This window comes from Callospermophilus lateralis, chromosome 7 (assembly GCF_048772815.1).
Source record: "Callospermophilus lateralis isolate mCalLat2 chromosome 7, mCalLat2.hap1, whole genome shotgun sequence".
NCBI lineage: Eukaryota > Metazoa > Chordata > Mammalia > Rodentia > Sciuridae > Callospermophilus > Callospermophilus lateralis.
The window spans coordinates 120,943,385-120,966,423 of record NC_135311.1 but is presented as its reverse complement, the minus strand read 5'-3'; the positions used below and the strand labels follow the sequence as shown (position 1 = coordinate 120,966,423).

The following is a 23,039-nucleotide window of genomic DNA, read 5'->3' as shown; positions in this document are numbered from 1 at the left end:
TTTAAAGGTCTAATGGCCATGGTTTAGGGTATCCCCTCTGGTCACCTGTTTCTTTTTTGTACAATCTTGCAGTTGGAGTTGGTCTGTGAGAGGTAAAGTGGAAGAAAGGGCCACCTATATGTATAAACCTATGAAAAAAGAAAATGTTCTACTATAATTATCTGACCCTTGAACGGCTTTCTGAATTATACATTATCATCTTGCAGTTAGAGTTGGTCTGTCAGAGGTAAAGCAAGAAGAAATTCTGAATATGCAGGTTTGTCTTAATTTAAAGGTTTCTATAACCTGGGTACAATGGCTCATGCCTGTAATCCCAACAGCTCAAGAGACTGAGGGAGGAGTATTGCAAGTTCAAAGCCAGCCTCAGCAATTTAGCAAGGCCCTAAGCAATTGAGAACCTATCTCAAAATAAAATATAAAAGGGCTGAGGATGTGACTCAGTGGTTAAATGCCCATAGGTTCAATCCTTGGTACCCACCGCACCTCCCCCACCCCCCACAAAAGGGTGTTGATTATGGTTTGGGGGATATTTTCTGGTTGTCTCTGTAGTTTGTTGTTGTTTGTTTTTTCCCTGTTACTGGTCCTTTAAGACATGGGCCATGCTACATTAATCTTACCTGTATTCTTTTGGGAAGGGAGCTTGGCTATATGGGCCACCTGTACATATAAGCCTAAGAGGAAGATGTTTTACTGTAACACATTGTGGCCTTTATGTTTTTTCTGAATTATTATACAAGAAAGGGTTTTAAAAAGATTTAAATCCTTTCAACCCAGTACAGCACTGTTTCTCATCCTGGCCCAGGAAGCTGCAGAGCATCTTGTTGTGGAGCAGAGACACAAGCCCTGGGCTAAAGGGAAAAAAATCCCAGGAAAGCTGCCTGGTTTGTAGAAAAATGGGCAAAGAAAACCTGGCCTGGGCCTGGCCTTCCAGTCCTTTTGCCCATGGGGTCGGGTGTGTGGAGGCTGCTGGCAAGGACATGGCAGTACATTCCAGCACTGTTAGTGTATGACCTGAAGACAGGAATGGTCTCCCCTTTTTAAGATCTGACAGGACATCTCATCTGGCCAGGGAACACATATCACTGGGGAAGAACAATTCTTGCTGTACAGTATCCCAGCAAATTAAATGCTGGCAGGATAAATTACTGAACCCAGAAAAGTAAATAAACAAATCCAGAAACTAAAGCAAATCTGTTTTGTTGGTAACCTCTGAAAAGGGATCTTCAAGGAAGCCTAAAGAAAAGGATAGAAAGGCCTCCTCCACTGAATATCAATATGTCTAATGAAAGAAAAGGCCCCAAAGGAGCCTCTGGGTACAACCAGCAGTGAGGAACTCATTTAAAGTTGATAGCATTGTGATAATAAGGGAAACAGTTCAGGCTAAAAACTATCCTGTACTCCACCCCCTTGAATGCAACCTGGGAGAAGAAAAGATTAAGGCACAGTTTCTTGTGTATGTCAGATTATCCAACTCTCTCCAGGGATAAAGGTAACCTCTTGTCAATAAGTTATGTATAAAATTTTGTGTTACCCTTTTCACTGGAATGGGAAATCAAATGTATTTTTGAAATACATAAATGAATAAAATGGAGAATTTGGTTTGTTCAAAGGCTGACAATGTGGAACATGAAAACATTCTGTCATTTTTTCCCCCCACAAAATGGGTTAAGAACTCTTAGAATTTGACTGTATTTCAGATGAATGTTGTATTATGTTAACTGATATTCAGATACTCAGGAAATAATATATGAGAACTTCGTAGAATAATATTTTTAAGAGAGGCAAAGATCAGATTCAGAAGTAAAACACTTTTTTAAGATTTGTCAAGAGGCCAGTCTCACCTCAGTTGAGGTTCTGTCTCTCATCCTTTTCCATATTAAGATGGCTCTGAGTACTGGGGTTGTGGCTCAGCAGTAGAGCATTCGCCTTGCACATATGAGGCCCTGGGTTCGATCCTCAGCACCACATAAAATAAATAAATAAAATAAAGGTATTGTGTCTAACTACAACTAAAAAATAAATACTTTTTAAAAAAATAAATAAATATTTTTTAAAAAGAGATGGCTCTGAGGTTGGCTAGAATTAAGCTTATTTAAAGCTGTGTTCAAGCTGGGCATGGTGGCACACACATGTAATCCCAGCAGCTCAGGAGGCTGAGATAGAATTGTGAGTTCAAAGCCAGCCTAGGCAACGGTGAGGCACTAAACAACTCAGTGAGGCCCTGTCTCTAAATTGGACTAGGAATGTGGCTCAGTGGTCAAGTACTATTGAATTCAATCCCTAGTACCAAAAATAAAAATAAATTTGTGATCAAAAGATAGTTTTTTTGTAGGCTGAGGCTATAGCTCAGTGGCAGAGAGCTTGCCTTGCATGTGTGAGGCACTGGGTTCAAACCTCAGCACCACATAAAAATAAACAAATAAAGGCATGTTGTCTCTCTACATGGTCTCCCCTTTTTAAGACCCCCCCCCCAAAAAACAACCATTTAAAAAAAAGATAGGTTTTTTTTTGGGGGGGGGGTGACGACGATTACTGTGATCTTAAACAGGATATATAATACAAAACACAAGTAAAAGGTTAATTGTAAAAGGTACTTAGGTTTGTAATAGAGGTTTTAAAAAAATTAACCTGCTCTAATTTAAGATAATAAATCATCACACACAGGACAGATAGAATATAATTCTAACTTCTAGGACTAATACTGACCCCAACTAAATGAAAAGAGTAACTGCAAAATTATAGATATTGCAGTTATAAACAGTTACTCCCACTTTAAGACTGGTGAAATTGGCTTGCTGAATGTTTAAAACCAAAAACTTGGAGATCAAAGTCAAGGAAGTAAAAGGGCCAAGGGCCCTTGCTCTCTAAGGTCAGCTAGGACCTAGAGAATGACTGGACCCTGCTAAGGGCCTGCATCTCTGGTGAGTCACCCAACCTCCTGATCAGGAGGATCAAGAGGATACTAGAGAACAGGAAGCCAGAGAATAGCGCACATAATACAAAGAGGAAGGTCACTGGACAGGGAAATGTCCCTGATACTTCAAAAGGAAGCCATATATGGACAGCAAGACCCTGACCCATCCTGACAGATGGCATGACTGGTAGAGGAAGGCTAAAGGAGCCAGGAGGTTTCTCATACATTCCCAAGATCAACCTCTGAGGATTCCCAGCTGACCCTAAGTATAGATAAGAACAAGGTCAATTTTGACCAACTTGGTCTTAAAACACCTGGCAGAAGAGTATGACCAAAGCATAGTCATACGAGAACATTTAAAACAAAAGATTATTTTTTTAATGTAACTCAAGATGCCCTAACCCAAATTAAGTAAGTTTAGAGGCTATAAAGGAAGGGCTCTTGTGTACGAGTGCCTAATAATAATGATCACAAAGGACTCTAGAGTCACAAATTTGTCGTAAGTCAATTGAGCCTGATCCCATAGACCTACACATTTTTCCTAACCTCCCACATAGATAACTTGATCTGTATGATTTTGAGTTACTATCTTTGTTTTTTCCAGAGACTGGCTGTAATATTAATTGCTTTTGTGATGATTGTTTAAAAAAAATTAATGCTTTGCTAAATTATTTTTGTCTTAGCATGATATCTACTCTATGTCTGCCTTGTCCAAACACCCACCAACTGCCACTATGGTGATGTTGGATACACTTAACTGTCCATGCCCCATCTAACAGAGAACAAGAACTTTGGGTCACCTCCCCCAACTATGACCTTTTTCAGAAAGAAGCAGCTTCAGATGTCAACCACCATTTTCCCATGGAAACGGAAATGTAGAAATAAGACAGTAGGAAAATTTAACACTGGTCCACTTTATGCTTTGAATGTAGTACTTGTTCCTCTAAAACTGACATATTTGTTCTCCTTCCTAATCTCAGAAAAAAAGGATTCATCTCTTTTTTAAAAAAAGCTCATTTCTAACTCTAATGGGCAGAATCACAGTCTCTGGGACAGGAATCCCTTGTCTCTTGTTAGCAAAGCAACAAAACTTCTTCCTTTTTATCAAAACCTTGTCCTCATTATTGCATTGGCATTGGGGACAAGAACTGAGCTTTCGTCAACAAAATTATAGGTGTGTGTCACCAGGCCTGGCAGGTTTTTTATTTTTGGCATTGCTAGGGGTAGGGATCAAACTCAGGGCCTCTGAGCATGCTAGGCAAATGCTCTACCACTCAGTAACACAGTCCTATGTGATATTTAACTACAAAAACAAAACCAAAAACAACTAGGGAGGAAAAATAAAGAACTGGTATAAAAGGATCCATAAACTGAGATACCTTTTGCACTCAAGGAGTTTAGGACATGTCATCTCAAAATATGCCCAGCAGGTATGCTGATTATTTGAAGTTAAAAAGTCACTGGAAGAATTGTGATTTTCTCCTGCCTTTTCCTACACAGAACTTAAAGATTTCAGTAGGAAGGGATGTCCTTCACCAGCAAGACTACAAAACAATATTTCTCTCTCCTTCTCTTATACATGCTTCCATATATAGTTCCATATATATAGAATGTACCCTCCTAGTCCAGACCTCCAAGGTCAAAACCTCCAAATGCAAGGGCCCCAACTAATTAATCTGACTTTGACTTAAAATTTTGATTTTTCTTTGTAGAACAGTGTATTTGTTTCATCTGTTCTTGAGATCTAAAAATTGAGCTACACACTCAAAAAGGAGAAAGTTTATTGACTTTCAAAGACAATCCACTCTAAGTTCATAACAGTAATCTTTTGATTTCCATCTGAGGCAAATAGCTGTACCCTGATACACAAAGACATGTGAAAGAATAAAATTAGGGGCTGGGAGGTATAGCTCAGTGGGAAAGAATTTGGTCTAGCCTGAGACCCTGTGTTCAATTCCCAAGAATGCAAAAAGAAAGAAAGAAAGAAAAAGAACTGATGGTGTTCCTCAGTAGTAGGACATTGCCAGCCATGTCTAAGGCCTGGAGATCCATCCCCAGTATAAAAAAAAAAAAAAATCGAAGAAAGAATAATGCAATCTCAAAAGAAAAAGAGATAACACAATCTTAAGGACAGGCGAGACCACTGGAGCTACAAAACCCATGTTATAGGAACTAAAGGCAACTGTCTTTGTCTTGAAAATTGTCATTACAAAAAAATGTACTTCTGAATGCTATTTAAAGCCCACCTACTACCTCAGAATGCCTGCAGGAACTGGGCAGGGGATAGGACAGGACATTAGAAAGGAGATTGTCCTGTCCCCTCCCCCCAACAACAGAAAGGGAAAAAAAGTATAGTTTGCTCTAAGCACTAAGTAGGAAAATATATTTCCTCCTAAATTCTTTACTTTGATAAAGACTTAGTCTTTCCCATTTCATTTTGATTTTTACTGGGCTTTACCCATGTTAAGCTGGTGTTCTTCCAACTGAGCTATTTTTTATATTTCAGACTGGGTCTGAGTTGCCCAGGCTGGCCTTGAACTAGCTACCCCCATTCCCAAACAGGTGGAATTATAAGTGTGTGCCACTGTGCCTTTTTTTTTCCCTTCTGGTATAGGGAATTGAGCCCAGGAGTGCTTAACCACTGAGCTACATCCCCGGTCTGATTTATATATTTTTTTGAGACAGGGTCTCACTGAGCTTCTTAGGGCTTTAAACTTGTGATCCTCCCAACTTGGCCTCCTGAGCCATTATAGGTGTGCACCATCGCACCTGTCCTGACTTGTTTTTAATGAATTTTGTTACATAGCACTGGTGAGAGAGATGGCTAACTCATACTTTTTTTCTAGGCAAGACTACATCCCACCTGGTTTTACCACAGTCCCACTCCTGAGTTTTTCTTATTCTGAATTTGATTTTCATTGCCTTCATTGTCTCAAGCCTCAATCAGGTGATATTATGAAAAGGGGTCCACAGTAAAAAGGGGCCCATCTCAGTCTGAAAAACTGCCCTAAGAAAAGGTATGGAGTCTTCTATCTTTTTCCGGCTTTGAGAGTTACACTTCAGACTGACAAAATATGCCTGAGTACAAAGAAGGTTAAGAAACAATACCCATCCGGGTAAGGTGATGCATACCTGTAATCCTAGCGGTTTAGGAGGCTAAGACAGGAGAATCATGAGTTCAAAGACAGCCTTCGCAATGATGAGGGGCTAAGCAACTCAGTGAGACCCCTTCTCTAAATAAAATACAAAATAGGGCTGAAGATGTGGCTCAGTGGTAAAGTGCCCCTGAGTGTTTTAACCCCCAACACCAAAAACAAACAAACAAAAGAACACTACCCTAGTGATCCTGTTATACATTCATTTGAAGAGCTGCTTTTCAAATCTCTGACTTTTGGCTTCATCTTCATGAGCCCTACTTTGTTATACATCCAGAGGAAAAAATACAAGGCTTAGAGAACATTTAGAAAGCACATAGATAATCCCTTCCTTTTAGTTCAAGTTCAGCAACCTATATTGATATTTGGCACCACCAGGTGGCAATCTTATGGTCTGAGAGAATACCACAGAAATATAAAGTTGCAAATCAACTTGCAAATAATCTACTTTAAAAAGTTCAGATAAGGGCTGGAGCTGTAGCTCAGTGGCACAGCGCTTTGCCTCAAATGTGTGAAGCACAGGGGTTCGATCCTCAGCACCACATAAAAATAAATTATTAGATAAAGGTACCATGTCCATCTACGACTAAAAAAAAAAACAACAAAAGTTTAGATAAGAGCCCAGAGTGGTGGCAAACTCTTATAATACCAGCATCTCTGGAGGCTGAGCCAGGAGGATCACAAATTTGAGGCTAGCCTTAGCAACTTACTGAGACCCTAGCTCAAAATAAAGAATAAAAAAGGGCTGCTGGGAGTGGTGGCACATGCTTGTAATCCCAGAGGCTCTAGAGGCTGAGACAGGAGGATCGCAAGTCCAAAAGCCAGCTTCAGCAATGGCAAGGCACTAAGCAACTCAGTGAGACCTTGTCTCTAAGTAAAATATAAAACAGGGCTGGAGATGTGGCTCAGTGGTCAGGTACCCCTGAGTTCAATCCCTGGTACCAAAAAAGAAAAAAGAAAAGGGCATAGCTCAATGTCCCTCAATCCCCAGTACCATAAAGAAGAAAATAATAATAATAATAATAAGAGAAGAGCTGGGGGCATAGTTCAGAGTTAGAGTGTTTGTATAACATTCCAGAGGCCCTGGATTTGATACTTTTTTTTTTTCTTTTTCAAAGCCAAGGACCAAACTCAGGTCCCTGTGCATGCTAGGCAATCACTTTGCCATTGAGTTAAATCTTTAAACTCCAAATAACTTTAAAGTTGTTTCCCCAGTCTCCTGTCTCTTATGCACTTTTTACAGCAAAGAGCCAAGCAAGGTGGCATATACCTGTCATCCCAACCACTAGAGTTGGCAGGGCTACTGAAGCAGGAGGATTGTAAGTTCAAAGCCAGCCTCAGCAAATTAGTGAAGCCCAAAGCAACTTAGAGACCATGTCTCAAAATAAAAAATAAAAAGGAAAAGGGCTTGGGGCCTGGGGTTGTGGTACAGCGCTCACCTAGCAAGTGTGAAGCACTGGGTTAGATCTTCAGCACCACATAAAAAACAAATAAATAAATAAAGATATTGTGTCCACCTACAACTAAAAAATAAATATATATAAAAAAAGGGGGGCTGGGGATGTGACTCAGTGGTTAAGCACCCCTGTTCAATCCCCAGTACCCCAAATAAACAAATAAATAATAAAAAGTGTCAGCTGGGCATGGTGGGATAATACTAAAATCCCCAGTATACCTCCCCTGCAAAAAAAGACAAGCAAGATATACCATCAGATTCTTCTTCTTCTTTTTTTTTTTGGTACTGGGGATTTTAAACAGGGGCACTTTACCACTGAGCCACATCCTCAGCCCTTTGTATTTTTTACTTTGAGACAGGGTCTTGCTAAGTTGCTTAGGGTCTCCCTATGTTGCTGAGGCTGGCCTCAAATTTGCAATCCTCAGCTTCTTGAGTTGCTGAAATTACAGGTGTGTGTCAATGCACCCAGCTACTATCAGGTTCTTCTTATGAGAAAATAGATAAGCAGTGGCACTTAATAAAAATTAAGAGTAAAACAGGAAAAAATCAGGACTCTTTCTATAGAAATCTTCTGGTCAGTTCTTTTCTAAAACAAACTAGAATACAGGGTAACTGTCCCATAGCAACATAAGACATGATATGCCTTAGGTACATACATACAGAATATGTGTCTTAACAAATTTAGAAGAAAAGCATAATTCTAGTTATAGAAATGTTATTTTCTCAAATTATTCTTTTTTCAAAATTAGATTCCATCCCAATTGCTACTTATACCAGTGATTCTTTCTGGGACCAACCTGGATAACTCTCATTCCATTAGAAGAATCTGGGGTACTTGCTGACATAACAGGGAATTAACAAAGAGAACATAAATGCCCTCAAGCACTGAAGAATTCTTTAAAGTTTGAATATGTAGAGAACACAGACCAAGGGTATGCTCTGATTTTCCCATTTCTGAAAGTCACATTTTAAGTTAAAACTTTCTGATGTATCAATGTCCATTTATCAAGATACCATAGAGATCAAATCACTGAACTTCTCAAAAGGAGGATTTCTGAAAAAAAAAAAAAAAAGGTCTTCATAGGAGTATGTCCGTCCTTCCTTTTCTTTCTTTCATTTTTTTGCATCTTAAATGTCAACTATCACAAAAACTTCTGGCTTCTCTTCATTATAGACCTGCATTGCTGAATATGTTATTGCTTTGACTTCCGTTCCCTGAAGATGGGGTTAGAGAAAAAATAGGAAAAAAAGAATCAGAATTATTAATTTCAGCAACTGTCAGAAAGTCAAAAATTTAATACTATTCTGAAAAATTAAAAACCCACATAAAACAACTAATTATCACATTAAGACAATATTATATGCTGATCCAATAAAAAGGAGAGGGAAAATGTACACAGCTTAAGGAGTACTGACCTGGAGTTAGGAGATGAAACTCCACTCCAGGTTGTGATACCACTTGGGCAAGGAAGGTGCCTGACCTGTCTGGACATCCATTTTTTTCACTTAAACATGGGTTTAATCAAAGAACACAAGCTTTTCCACTCTTTAGCTAGGATTTCTCCTAGTCCCTAACTACCCCCTCATTCTCCAACTTGTGCCCTAGAATGTCAATGTATTGTCTTCTCCTCAGCTGCCAATATTCACTTTACCTTTGTACTTCTCTTCAAGTCTAGTTGTAAAGTGAGATACAGCTTTTCAGGTGAAAATTCTCCACATGATTCTGATACATGACACTCCCCTCACCTTGCCCCAGTTTAGAACCACAAGATTAGATATTGTCTCAAGTTTCTTCCAGCTCTAAAAAGAATCTATAATGGTTCTGTGTATCACAAAATGTATTTATTTATTTTTTAATTCTGACTTCCGTCATTTGCTAGCTCAACCGCACATAATAAATTCAAAGATTTCGTAGGGTATGAGTGGCATTACTTTTGCATTTTCTCTTCTGCCATAAGCACCTGGAGAAATCACCACCTAAATCAAATTTCATTTTCTACCATAAGGCAGCACATACCAGGCTGACTAGTAATACCCTCTGTGTATATTTGCAAATCTCAAACAGGCATTCAGTACTGACCACTTATTGCTAAGTTCCCTTTGTCCCCTTCACTCAAAAATTACTTCACATCTTCTCCAGCATTCATTCTCTTCTTCTTCTTCTTCTTCTTTTTGTACTGATGATTTAATGCAGGGGCACTTAGCCACTGAGCAACATTCCCCAGCCCTTTTTAAAAATTTTGTATTTTTGGCGGGAGTGGGGGGTGGTATCAGGCATTGAACTCTGGGGCACTCCACCACTGAGCCACATCCCCAGCTCATTTTGTACTTTATTTAGACACAGAATCTCATTGAGTTGTTTAGTGCTTTGCTTTTGCTGAGGTTGAGGCTGGCTTAGAACTCATGATCCTTCTGTTTCAGCCTCCAAGCCACTGGGATTACAGGCATGCACTATGGCACTCGGCATATTCTAATAACTTTAGAGAACAAAACTACCATGCTAGAACATATTATTGCCCCATTCGTGGCAGTATTCTCCTTCTAAAAGGAGCCCCAAGGGATATGTGATGGTTGGCCCCTCTTAGGTCTCCTCAAAATGTCATACTATGTCCTGAATATACAAGTTTACTTTGGAAAAATCCAGTGTGATGTTTCTATTATTATAAATACATTTTCAATTCACATGCCCTTCTCTACTGGATTCTCTCTCTCCCTCCCCCCCACCAACTGGGAATTGAATCCCAGGGGTGCTTTACCACTGAGCTACCCTAACCATTTTTATTTTTTAATTTTAGAACAGGTCTCTATAATTGCCTAGGCTGGCCTCAAACTTGTGATCCTCCTGCCTCAACCTCCCAAGTTACTGAGATTGTTGCTGTACATCATTGCACCTGCTTGGTTTCTCTTCTTTTTATGCTTCTCTTTCCTTTCAACCTTGTTGAAACAGCTACTATAATACAAGTTCCTCATCAGAATTCATTTCATCATACAGCAGTTGAAAAAATGATACCGTGGTTACTGGAAGCAACCAGGATTTTCCAGTCATCTGGAACTAATTTAGGCTTTCTTGGCCTAAACACAAGGGTCAGCAAACTACAGCCCATTGGTCAAATGTGGCCTGCCATGTATTTTTGTATAATCTCACAAAATAACAACGGTTTTAAATCTCTAAGTTAAAGCCAGCCACAGTGGTGCACACCTGTAATCCCAGCCACTTTTAAGGCTGAGACGGATCCAGAGTTGTGGGCCAGCATCAGCAACTTAGAGACCCTGTCTCAAAATAAAAATCAAAAGGGTTGGGGATTCTGGGCCTGGTGGTGATACCTATAATCCCAGTGACTCAGGAGGCTGAGGTAGGAGGATTATAAATTCAAAGACAGCCTAGGCAACTTAGTTAGCAAAGCCTTAAGAAACACAGTGAAAACTTATCTCTAAATAAAATACATAAAAGGGCTGGTGATGTGGGTCAGTGGTTAAGCACTCCTAGGTTCAATCCCTAGTACCTCAGCAAAAAAAAAAAAAAAAAAAAAAAAAAATTATGACATTAGAAAGTGATATAAAATTTAAATTTCAATGTCTATAAGTAAAGTTTTAATGCAACACAGATACACTCATTTATGTATCTTCTATGATTTCTTTAGTGCTATAACAGAAGAGTTCAATGGTTGCTCTTCCATTGCTCTTGGCCTACAAATCCTTTTTTTTTTTTTTTTTTTTGATACTGGGAATTGAACGAAGGGGCATTCAACCACTGAGCCACATCCTCAGACCTATTTTGTATTTTATTTAGCGACAGGGTCTCACTGAGTTGCTTAGCACCTCGCCATTGCTCAGGCCGGCTTTGAACTCTCTCGATCCTCCTGTCTTAGCCTCCTGAGCCAGGGGGATTACAGGTGTGCACCACCATGCCCAGTTTGGCCTACAAATCTTAATACATTTACAGAAAAAAAACTCCCAATTCCTGTTCCCAGAGGTTTAACTATTACAGAGTAAGTGTATACAGGTTGGAAAATATAAGAGGTAGAAAGCACTTTAAGGACAATTTAGTCCTATACCTTCATTGCAGAAGAAACCACTGCTCAAAAAGGCAAATGAACTTTTAAGTCCCACAACACTCTGTAACAAACCTGGCCCCAGAGCCCAAAGCTTAATCCTAACACATCTAATCAGATGTGTAAAATCACAGTGCTTTAACATATCCAGAGGTCAGAAAGTTTAAGAAAACCTTATCACATCAGAACAATTATTAGAATTAGTTGAAAATTGTCACATTTACAGATTTTATGATAAGGAAGCATAAAGTTTTCAATGAGTAGACTTTAAAACATACCTGAGGGTGCTTGGACAATGAAAATTCTTCTCCCCACCTTGAGAAGTAAAATTAAAACATGATTAAGATTTCCAAAGTTTTACATTTGTTCTCTTTACATATTTTAAAATAAGCCTTATAAACATGGTTCAGATAGTAGAGATCCAAAAGAAGAGGGAAGGGGTAGGGAAGCTAAACAGATTTTACTTTGATTTGCCAGCAAATACAGGTGTGGAAGGACTTGTATCGACTAGTCATTGTTGCTCTCAAGCTTGAAAGCTGCCCCATGCCCAAAAAGCCCCAGTATAGTGCGCTTATAGGTAGATTCTCAATAAATACTGACTAGTGAATATTTTATAATAGGGTACCATGTTGAAAATTTCCACTGCACTTAGAGCTATAAAATATATTTAATATATTAAATAATATCTTCCACGGAGAAAGCAGGTCTGAGTACCACAAACACAAAATACTTGATTCTCCAATATAGTCTGAGCTTGATTTGCATTTTGTAACTTTTCCCAAAATATCTATAGTCTGTATACAGAAAGCCCTAGAAAGATACTCTCCTAGAACTTGAGAGAATTTTCTTATCTACCTTTGACACTAATGAGGCTAAATATCACAACCTATTACAGCAGAAACAGCAAATCTTTAAAATTCTGTTCAACTACTTCCTAGCTAAATAATTTTGAGCCAGTTTTTTTTTTTAAGAGGATACCATAAATATATACAAATACTCACCATTACATTTCTACTAGACTATCTACTAGAACATGTCTAGGTTACTACTTTTTCTACTATGAATAATATATACCTTTCACACATGATGTTGAGAAAACATCATAACAGTAAAGATAATTTTAACATAATGTTAAGAGTTAAATGTCAATTTGCCTGCCAGGCTCAGTGGCACACACCTATAATCTCAGAGACTCAAGAGGCTGAGGCAGGAGGATTGCAAGTTCGAGACCAGCCTAACAACTTAGTGAGAACCTGTCTCAAAATAAAAAATAAAAAGGGCTGGGTATGTAGCTCAGTGGTAAAGCGCCTCTGGGTTCAATCCCCAGTACCCTCCCTCCAAAAAAAAAAAGTCAATTAGCCTAATGTATGCAATATTCCACCATTTCATAGAGAAAAATCTCTGTACATATGCTTATGTGTGAGCAATAAAATGTGTTGTAGGGATAAAAGAAAAAGGAGAAGATAATACAAGACCTCATTTTATAAAAAGAAACTAATAAGATTCAATATGAAATGGTAATGTTAAACTATATATACATAATCTAAAAGATATAATTAAGTGACTAAAGAAACAAGTCCAGTTAAAGTCACCTAATCGACTGTTTACAAACTCTGGAAGGAAAATAAAAGAAGAAAAGTATAATTTGTATAGAAGAAACTGATTTGAGTGGGTCTAGAAGTTATGAGCTATGTCAAAAGATGTGCCAGTGTTTCTCATCCACCAAGTTGGGGGTTTAAGCAGTGACATTTAGCAATTTTATTTATATATACATATATATGTATGTATAAACAAGCTATACACACACTCACACTTTTTTTTAAAATTTTCCCCCTTAATCAACAAATTTGGAATCAAGCTTAATAAACAGAATTAACTTTATTCTGACAAGTTTCTGATCCTCCAAAGTTCAGATGAGTTCTTACTCCTTGGTATCTCTCTCACAATCTCAATATGCAACATCCTGCCCAGTGTAAGTGGTCCCCTGACTTAACATTTCTATTTGTCTTTCTGCCCACTGAGTACAATGAAGAATATAACCAATATCCTTCATGACCTGCTACTTTTAGAAAAGTTTAAAACTTACCCAATTGACCGTAGTTTAAAATTTCTTTGATCAATATTAAGTACTTTCACTTCCTAAAGAAAAAAGAGATTTAAATTAAAAAAAGGTTTATACTAAACTATCTACTAAAACATGTGTAGGTTACTACTTTTTCTAGAAAATAATGGCAAACAACTTCTCTGAAGCAAAGAAAATTAAAACAGAACAAGCTAAATGCATTTCAAGGAAATAAGGTTTTTCTTAACATACTCAAGGGCAATATTCTATTTTTTTTTTCCTCCTGGTAATGAGGACTGAACTTAAGAGCACTTACCCAGTCCTATTTTGTATTTTATTTAGTGATAGGGTCTCACTGAGTTACTTAGCACCTCAATGTTGCTGAGGCTGGCTTTGAACTTGAGATCCTCCTGACTCAGCCTCCCAAGCCACTGGGATTACAGGCATACACCACCGCCCTGGCACAGGGTGATATTCTTTTTTTTTTAATATTTATTTTTTAGTTGTAGTGGGACACAATACCTTCATTTTATTTATTTATTTTTATGTGGTGCTGAGGATCAAACCCAGGGCCTCGCACATGCTAGGTGAGCGCTCTATTTTTTGCTGAGTCACAACCCCAGCACAAGGGTGAGGCAATGGGTTTGATCCTTAGTACCACATAAAAATAAATAAAACTACTACTACAACAACAACAAAAAGACATTTAAAAAATGACTCAAGGGGTTAAGGTATAGCTCAGTAGTAGAGCATGCACTTAGTAACTGCGAGGCCCTGAATTTAATCCCTGGCATCAAAAAAAAAAGAGAAAAGAAGAGTCAAAAGAACATCTCTGGGGGCTGGGGATGTGGCTCAAGCGGTAGCGCGCTCGCCTGGAATGCGTGCGGCCCAGGTTCGATCCTCAGCACCACATACAAAAAACAAAGATGTTGTGCCCGCCGATAACTAAAAAATAAATATTAAAATTCTCTCTCTCTCTCTCTCTACCTCTCTCTCTCTTTAAAAAAAAAAAAAAAGAACATCTCTGTAAGATACATGGTAGAGGAAGAGGATATAAGATTTCAGTCACTCTCAACCTTTTATATTTCCCCTTTTCCTTTTCTCAGTCTATTTTTATGATACTTTTGGCACTTGAATTCTGTAGAAAGAGTGGCTCAGTAGGTAGAATATGGATGGAGACTTTAAAGAAGATAATGGAGGAATTAAGGAAGCAGGGAGGGCCATGTAATAAGTAACAATGATTTGGAGAGGTGTTCCTTCTAAAGGCTGACTGCTGCAAGCAATCTCCATATGGCTTTTCTTTTTTTTACATTAAGGAAAACTAAAAGCAGCAATTGTTGAAGTTAGACCAAAGTATCAGAGCTGCTGAACTTCAAATGGAACAAAAGGAACATATGTAAAGACATAAACACAGCTCAAACTTGGGAGACACAGAATACAGATGAAGACTTTAGATTTAAGCTTATCATACAATCCTATTAATGACAAGTACATGATCAGAGATTTAAATACATTCGGGAACAGTGCCACATGCCTGTAATCCCAGAGACTTGGTAGGCTAAGGCAGGAAGAATGCAAATTTGAGGCCTGCCTCACCAATTCAGGAAGACCCTATCTCAAAGTAAAATATGAAAAAGACTGGAGATGTAGCTGAATGATAAAGCACTGCAAGGTTCAATCCCCAGTACTAAAGAGAGAAAGAACATGAGAACAAAATGTATGTTCCAAAGCAAACTGAGGTTAACAAAGAAGTGTCTATAATTTATATAAATCAATTTTTTTTTTTTTTTTTTTTTGTGGTGCTAGGGATCAAGTCCAGGGCCTTATGCATGCAAGGCAAGCACTCTACCAACTGAACTATATCCTCAGCCCCAATTTAAAAATTTTTTTTTTTTTAATTTTTTAGTTATAGGTGAACATAATGTTTTTATTTTACTTTATGTGGTACTGAGAATTGAACCCAGTGCCTCATCCATGCTAGGCAAGTGCTCTATCTCTGAGCCACAACCCCAGCACCCCCAACAATACTTTTTAATATCTATATGAATTAGTTTTGCATCATGGGTTTTCTTTTTTTTTTTGGTGGGGGAGGGGGCTACTGGGGATTAAACCTAGGGCTGCTTTACCACTGAGTTACATCTCCAGTCCTTTTTTATTAAAAGACAGGGTCTCACTTAGTTGCTGAGGTTGGCTTTGAACTTGAGATCCTCCTGCCTCAGTGTCCTGAGCATCTGGGATTATAGGAATGCACCACCCCTGTTATTTTATTGGCACTGGGATTGAACCCAACAGTGCTTTACTACTGAGCTATATCCCCAGCCCTTTCTATTTTTTAAAATTTTGAGACAGGATCTCATTAAGTTGCTGAGGCTGGTAACCATCTTGTGATACTCCTGCCTCAGCCTCCCAAGTAACTGGGGTTACAGGCATGTGCTACCATGCCTGGCCCATGTTCTATTTTAAATCAATTGTTCAATTTAAAATATGAACTAAGAACCCATTTGCTCAATTAAAAAAAAAAAAAAAGAAAGAAAGAAAGAAAAACCCTGCTTACCCGGGGTATGAAGAATTCATCAGCACTGAACTTATAAAGCCACTCATCCAAAAAGTGAAACAGAAGAGATTGTAAGTCATCTCCTACACAGGATCAAAAAGGACCATAATAGTATGAGTTTAATAATTCTGGTATCTAAAATCTTGTTCCAAATTAAAAGTGTAATGAATTTCTTAGGTTAGCTGAAAGAGGAAATTTGAGCTCATAATTAATTATTTTATTGTTTGGGGTTTTTATGGAGGGGGCGGGTACTAGGGATTGAACCCAGGGGCACGTAATCACCAAGTCACATCCCCAGCCCTTTTTAAATATTTAGAGACAGGGTTTCACTAAATTGCTTAGGGCCTCACTAAATTGCTAGGGCAAGCTTTGAACTTTCAATCCTCCTGCCCCTCAGTCTCTTAGGTCCCTGGGATTACTGGCATGCGCCACTATGCTCAGCAATTTGTTATTTTTTTTGGAACTGGGAGTTGAACCCAGGGCTTTGCAAATGCAAGGCAGACATTTTGCCAATGAGCTACATCCCAGCCCAATTTGTTATTTTTATTGTGAAAATACACTCAGATTATGTAAAACACTGCATATCTACATAACAATTTTTTCCCTGTGAATGTGTTAGTTACCTTGGGTTTCTACTTCTATTGTTTGGAGGGGCTCCACAGTCCCAGTATCTGTCATGTAACCAAACATGGCCATTGCACACTGCTCAAATGCTTCCTCCAGAGTATCTCCCCATGCATGTAACCTAAAGAAATACATTCATGCTCTCTGTGTAATATAATTCACTGCACCAAAAAATAAAAAATAAAAACCTCAATAGCAAAGTCAAATAAAATCAGCTTGACAAGTACAAAACTAATGACCTCAATTTAATGGTATCCTAACTGAGTGCTTTTAAATCACCATTTTTATGTTACGAATAAACAGAGAAGAAAAATAAGATAGGAACACACAGATTAAAATATTCAGCCTTCATATTTTGATACATGATTTCAAAAGAACAAACTCCTGCTATACTCACTGGACATCTGCTGTATGATCCAAATCTGAGGGAAAAAGGTAAAAACATTTAAAAGTTACTAATCTTGACCCTAAAACCGTAAGAAAAAACCTAGAGCTCATTATTATTAATTATTAAGAACATCATCCTTTGAAGAACAAGAAAACTGAGGAAGCCCAGAGCTTTTTCTATCTACTCAACAAAGTTAAGTGCTTTTTTGGGGGGAGAGTACTGGGAATTGAACTCAGGGGCACTTGACCATTACTCAGCAATAAAAATCATCAACTACTGATAACAGGCATTAATATGAATCTAAAAACACTGTTAAGTAAGAACTGCAAACTCTCAGCACTTTAAGAACTTCATATGAACCCCTGCACTTGACCAAACTCTAGCATGGCTGCTTTTAGAAGCCTAAGTTATCATCCCTGCGAGAAAAAAGCTCAACAGGCAGATTTTTCTGTTCATTCTAGCTAAAACCTGACATAGGTTTTAGAGCAAGTACTAAAAAGGGCTTACAATTATAAATATATATCTCTCACAACTTAAAAGTATCTTTTTCAAGGACCTTAGAGACATTCCTTTGAAATGTAATCTCCTGGTAGGGCTCTGTCCCCCAGTTTCTGTGGGAGGACAAAAATTCCGTAACTGTTAGCTAGCAGATATAGCTGGTATCAACCCATTTAAACTGACCAACTCTTTGTACTTTGTTACTTCTCTAACTATGAACACTTGCTATCATCCTCCTTCATTTTCCATTCCAATCATGCCTTCACAAATTGGAATGGAGCTCATCTCTTTCCCATATCCTCAGGAAGCCAGTAGGAGCAACTTCAGACCCTGTCTCAAAACCAAAAATAAAATGAACAGGGGATATCCGTAGCTTAGTGATAAAGTGCTCCTGGGTTAAAAACCCTCGATATTGGGCTGGGGCTGGGGCTAGGGCTCTGTGTAGAGCACTCACTTGGTATGCTTGAGGCACTGGGTCCAATCCTCATCAACATATAAAAAATAAAATAAAGGTATTATGTCCATTTACAACTCTTTCTCTCTCTACATATATATATGTAAAAAATTTTAGAAATTGCTGCTTACCTTTGACCTAGATGAAGAAGCCATTCATAAAAGAATCTATACTTAATCTGGCATGGTGGTGCATACCTATAATCCCATGACTGGGATAGCTAAGACAGGAGCATCACAAATTCCAGGCAGGCCTCAGCAATTTAGTGAGACCCTGTCTCAAAATAAAAATAAAAAGAACTGGGGATGTGGCTAAGTGATAAACCACCCCCGGTTCAATACCCAGTACCCCCAGTACTCCTCTTCTTGGCCAAAAAGAAAGAAAGAAAAAAAAAACCTATAGTTTGTGGTTCTATTTATATAAAATTTTAATAAAAGAAAAAAATTAAGTTATGGTGCCAGGTAAGAGTACGCATGCCTGTAATCTGAGTCCACTTGGAAGGCTGAGACAGGAAGATTATAAATTTGAGGAATGCAAGATCCTGCCAAAAAACTTTTTTTTTTTTTTAACTTTTTAAAAAAGGGCTGGGGATGTAGCTCAGTGGTAGAGTGCTTGCCTAGTGTATGTGAGGCTGGGGTTCAACTCCCCCCACCCTACCCCCCCCAAAAAAAAAGAAAAAAATTAAGCTATGGGGTAGAAACCACAATGTGAACAAGGCATAGTGGTGTGTACCTGTAGTCCAACTACCTTGTAATCCCCGCTATTCAAGGCTCTGAAGCAAAATAATTGCAAGTTTGAAACCAGCCCAGGCAACTTAATGTGACCTAGTCTCAATTTTTTAAAAAATTAAGAGGGCTAGGGATGTAACTTTCTGATAGAGTGTCCCTGTGGTCAATCTCCATTAGAAGTGGGGAAAATATGTATTTGCCTCAAGGTAAGGGATTAAAAAAAGCAGGATAGAACTTTCTAGGGTGATGAAATTAGTTTGATTGGAGTGCTGGTTACACAGAGGTCTGTGTTTAGCAAAACTCATTGACTTTACATTTTAAGGTCTAAGCACTTTACTCCATTGTGATATTAAATTATACTTCAATTTTTAAAAAATCAGTTTACGGGGCTGGGGATGTGGCTCAAGCGGTAGCACGCTCGCCTGGCATGCGTGCGCCCCGGGTTCGATCCTCAGCACCACATACAAAGATGTTGTGTCCGCTGAAAACTAAAGAAAATAAATATTTAAAAAATTCAAAAAAAAAGAAAATAAAAAAATAATAATAATAAAAAAAATTAAAAATCAGTTTACAAACCAGGCGTGGTGGTGCATGCCTGTAATCCCAGCAGTTCAGGAGGTTGAGGCAGGAGGATCCTGAGTTCAAAGCCAGCCTCAGCAAAAATGAGGTGCTAAGCAACTCAATGAGAACCCTGTCTCTAAGTAAAACACAAAACAGGGCTGGGGATGTGGCTCAGTGGTCAAGGGCTCCTGAGTTCAATCCCAGGTACAAAAAAAAAAACAGTTTACAAAGACAATGACATTGCTGGATGCAATGGAACATGCCTGTAATCCCAGCAACATGAAAGGCTGAGGCAACACTGTTTTGCATATTTTTCCAAATACTTTTATTTTTGTTTATTTATTTATGGTTAAATACCAGCTTTACCACTGAGCCACATCCCCATCCTTTTGATTTTAAAACAGGGTCTCACTAAATTGTTTAGGGCCTCATTAAATGCAATTCTCCTGCCTTAGCCACCATAATCACTGGGATCATAGGTATGCACCACCATCTCCAGTTCAAATATTTTTAATGTGTTGTGGTATGTTCATTTAGTTTGAATGCATGAATATAACCCAGCCTTGGTTGGAGGATGTAACTCAGTGATGAGTGCTTGCCTGGCATGGGAGACCCTGCTTTGGGTTCTACCCCTAGCACCACAGATATGCAAAAGAAAAAGAATTTTTGTTTGTAGTGCTGGGGATAGAACCCAGAGCCTCCCTGGGGCAAGCACTCCATCACTGAGCTATGTACCCCAGCCCCAGAGGAGATTTTAATAGTTTTTTCAAACAAGAGTAAACAGTCTTTTAAATTTTATACCAAAATGCAAAATGTGGTCATTTTTTAAACATTAGTCCAATGTAGAATCTGAGGCTATATATACAAAGAACTGAAACTTTGAAAAGTTCTCTGTATGAAAATACTCTGTAGCATTAAAATCCATTGATCTGTTGTACATTCACAATGGGTCTTATCCATGTCTGATGGTGTAATGTCAAGCATTAGTAATTTAGAAAATACTAGTTCATTGTTACACAGATAACACTGACATATTTAACTACATAGGACATTGTTTTGTTTTTTGGATAGTGTTGCAGATCAAATCCCAGGCACTGTACGTGCCAGGAAAGCCCTCTACTACTATGCCACATCCCTAACCATATAGAGAACTTTAAGAAAAAACTTTTTATTATTAATTCATTTATTTATTTTTGGTAAGGGGGATTGAACCCAGGGGCTCTTTACCGCTCAGCTACATCTCCAGTCCTTTTGCTCTTTTTATTCGATACAGGGTTTCAGGAAGTCAGCAAGCTGCCTTCAAACTTGCTGAGGCTGGGGATGTGGCTCAAGCGGTAGCGCGCTCGCCTGGCGTGCGTGCGGCCCGGGTTCGATCCTCAGCACCACATACAAACAAAGATGTTGTGTCCACCGAAAACTAAAAAATAAATATTAAAATTCTCTCTTTCTAAAAAAAAAAAACAAACTTGCTGAGGCTGGCCTTGAACCTGTAATCCTCCTGCCTCAGCCTCCAGAAAAGTTTCTAAGTACTGGGAAGCTCATGGATATAGACACAAGTTTTCTAAAATTTTTTTTTTAATTTTTAATATTTATTTTTTAGTTATCGGCGGACACAACATCTTTGTTTGCATGTGGTGCTGAGGATCAAACCCGGGCTGTACGCATGCCAGGCGAGCGCGCTACCACTTGAGCCACATCCCCAGCCCCTAAAATTTTAATATAACTTGAAAGCCTAAATTTTATCATTACCAATAATAGTTTTTTTGCCTTGATGTGACAGATTGCTTTGTTCATTTTAGAGAAAATTCATGTCAAATACCAAGTCTGAATAACAACAGCTTGTCGTAGTCATTCTTACAATGAAGAATTGTGTTCTGTGACAAAGCCTCACAATTACACAAGTTCTTTTCCTCAAGATGAACATCAATTCTGCAATCTGTATTTGGGGTAAAAATGGGAGTTCATAACCCACTTGAATCTAATGTATGAAATATGATATGTCAAGAGCTTTGTAATGTTTTGAACAACCAATAAAAAAAATTTAAAAAAAGATGAACATCAATACCTTGATACACAGCAGAAAACACTTTATGCATATTTTCCATCTTTCAAATTATTTATTTATTTATTATGTGGTTCTGAGGATTGAACCCAGAACATGCTAGGTGAGCGCCCTACTGCAGAGCCACAATCCCAGCCTGCACATTCTCCATTTTTTAAATTTTTTTTTATTAGCTACACATGACATTACAATGATCTTGGCAATTCATACATTTGAATCACTGGGGTATAATTTCTCATTTTTCTAACTGTACAGATTGCAGAATCACACTGGTCATAGAGTCACTTATATACATACAATAATCATAATGTCTATTCTATTCTATTGCCCTTCCTATCTCCCCTACTCCTCCCCTTCCCTCCCATCATTTACATACTCCATTTTTAACAGAGACTATTTAAAAAGGCTCAGCCAGACTTGGCCACACAAGCCTGTATTTCCAGTTACAGGAGACCAGCTGCAGCAATTTAGTGAGGCCTTAAGCAACTTAATGAGATCCCATCTCAAAATAAAAGGAAAGGAGACTGGGGATGGGGATGTGGCTCAGTGGCTAAGCACTCCTGGGTTCAAGCCCCAGAACAAAAATGGAAAAGCATAGAAATATCCTAAGTGTCTACCAACTAGAAATTGGTTAAACAGAGAAAATGCTAGAACATTTGTGTATGCAAAGTGACCAGGGTTGCTCTAGAAACAGGGACTAAAACATGGGATCAGAACTACGAGACTTATTTTTCACTACATACCAGCTTTTTGTTGTTGTTGGTTTTTTTTTTTTTTTTTTTTTGGTGTTTTTTGGTCTTTGTTACCCAGGCCATCTGGAATTTGGAGGACTCATGTGTTTCTCCTGCCTCAGTGTCGGAAGTAGTGACCACTTTTTTAATCATATAGTATTTTAAATTGTTTTTAAGTGAGAAAGGGGCAAGAGCAAGGGAGATATGCTGGGTTAAGAATGCACAGATGCAAAAATGATGTGGTAGTTGTACATTTTTTATTTATTGCAGCACTGAGGATTTAATCCTGGGGTGCTCTATCACTGACCTATACTTCCTACTCCTCTATTTACTTATTGATTGACACTGGGGATTTAACCCATGGGCGCTTTATCACGGATCCCCAAACCTTATTATTTAGAGACAGGTTTCCCTAAATTGCTTAGGGCTTCACGAAATTGCTAAGGCTGGCCTAGGAACTTGAGTTTCTCCTGCCTCAGCCTCCCCAGTCACTGGGAGTAGCTGCCCGAAAAAATAAAATATTTTAAGAAGATAAATAAATTAAATTTGCGCTCCCCACCATAGCCACCTATAGGATAACAGCTAAATTTTTAATACAGAATTTAAGAGACTGAACTATCCTTTCACTTTCCTTATTTTTGTGGTGCTGAAGATTGAAACCAAGGTCTTCTGCATGCCATAAAGCACACTACACCTCCAGTTCACATTATTCCTTAGATGAAGGAACTGAGACATAAAGATAGGCAATATAATTTGCCTAAAGTCACTAAGAAATGGCAAAACCAGGTTCTTTTATAACA

General features: G+C 38.4%; 1 protein-coding gene across 8 annotated transcripts in view; it reads right to left on the bottom strand.

Moving 5' to 3' along the window:
* Positions 1 to 23,039, bottom strand: part of Zbtb8os (zinc finger and BTB domain containing 8 opposite strand) — a 29,090-nt gene that overhangs the window by 4,032 nt on the left and 2,019 nt on the right. For 2 of the 8 annotated variants that reach the window (XM_076860829.1, XM_076860824.1), the window contains exons 2-7: positions 17,215 to 17,239; positions 16,817 to 16,938; positions 16,194 to 16,276; positions 13,664 to 13,716; positions 11,856 to 11,892; positions 4,679 to 8,740 (exon numbers count right to left, since the gene is read on the bottom strand). In XM_076860829.1, coding sequence (XP_076716944.1) covers positions 8,654 to 8,740; positions 11,856 to 11,892; positions 13,664 to 13,716; positions 16,194 to 16,276; positions 16,817 to 16,889 — 333 coding nt within the window. In that variant the 5' untranslated portion in view covers positions 16,890 to 16,938; positions 17,215 to 17,239 and the 3' untranslated portion in view covers positions 4,679 to 8,653. Of the gene's footprint in view, positions 1 to 1,841; positions 1,956 to 4,678; positions 8,741 to 9,605; positions 9,703 to 11,855; positions 11,893 to 13,663; positions 13,717 to 16,193; positions 16,277 to 16,816; positions 16,939 to 17,214; positions 17,240 to 18,157; positions 20,049 to 23,039 lie in introns of those variants that run through there. The other 6 variants (XR_013091836.1, XM_076860826.1, XM_076860825.1 and 3 more) reach the window with 6 other exon arrangements.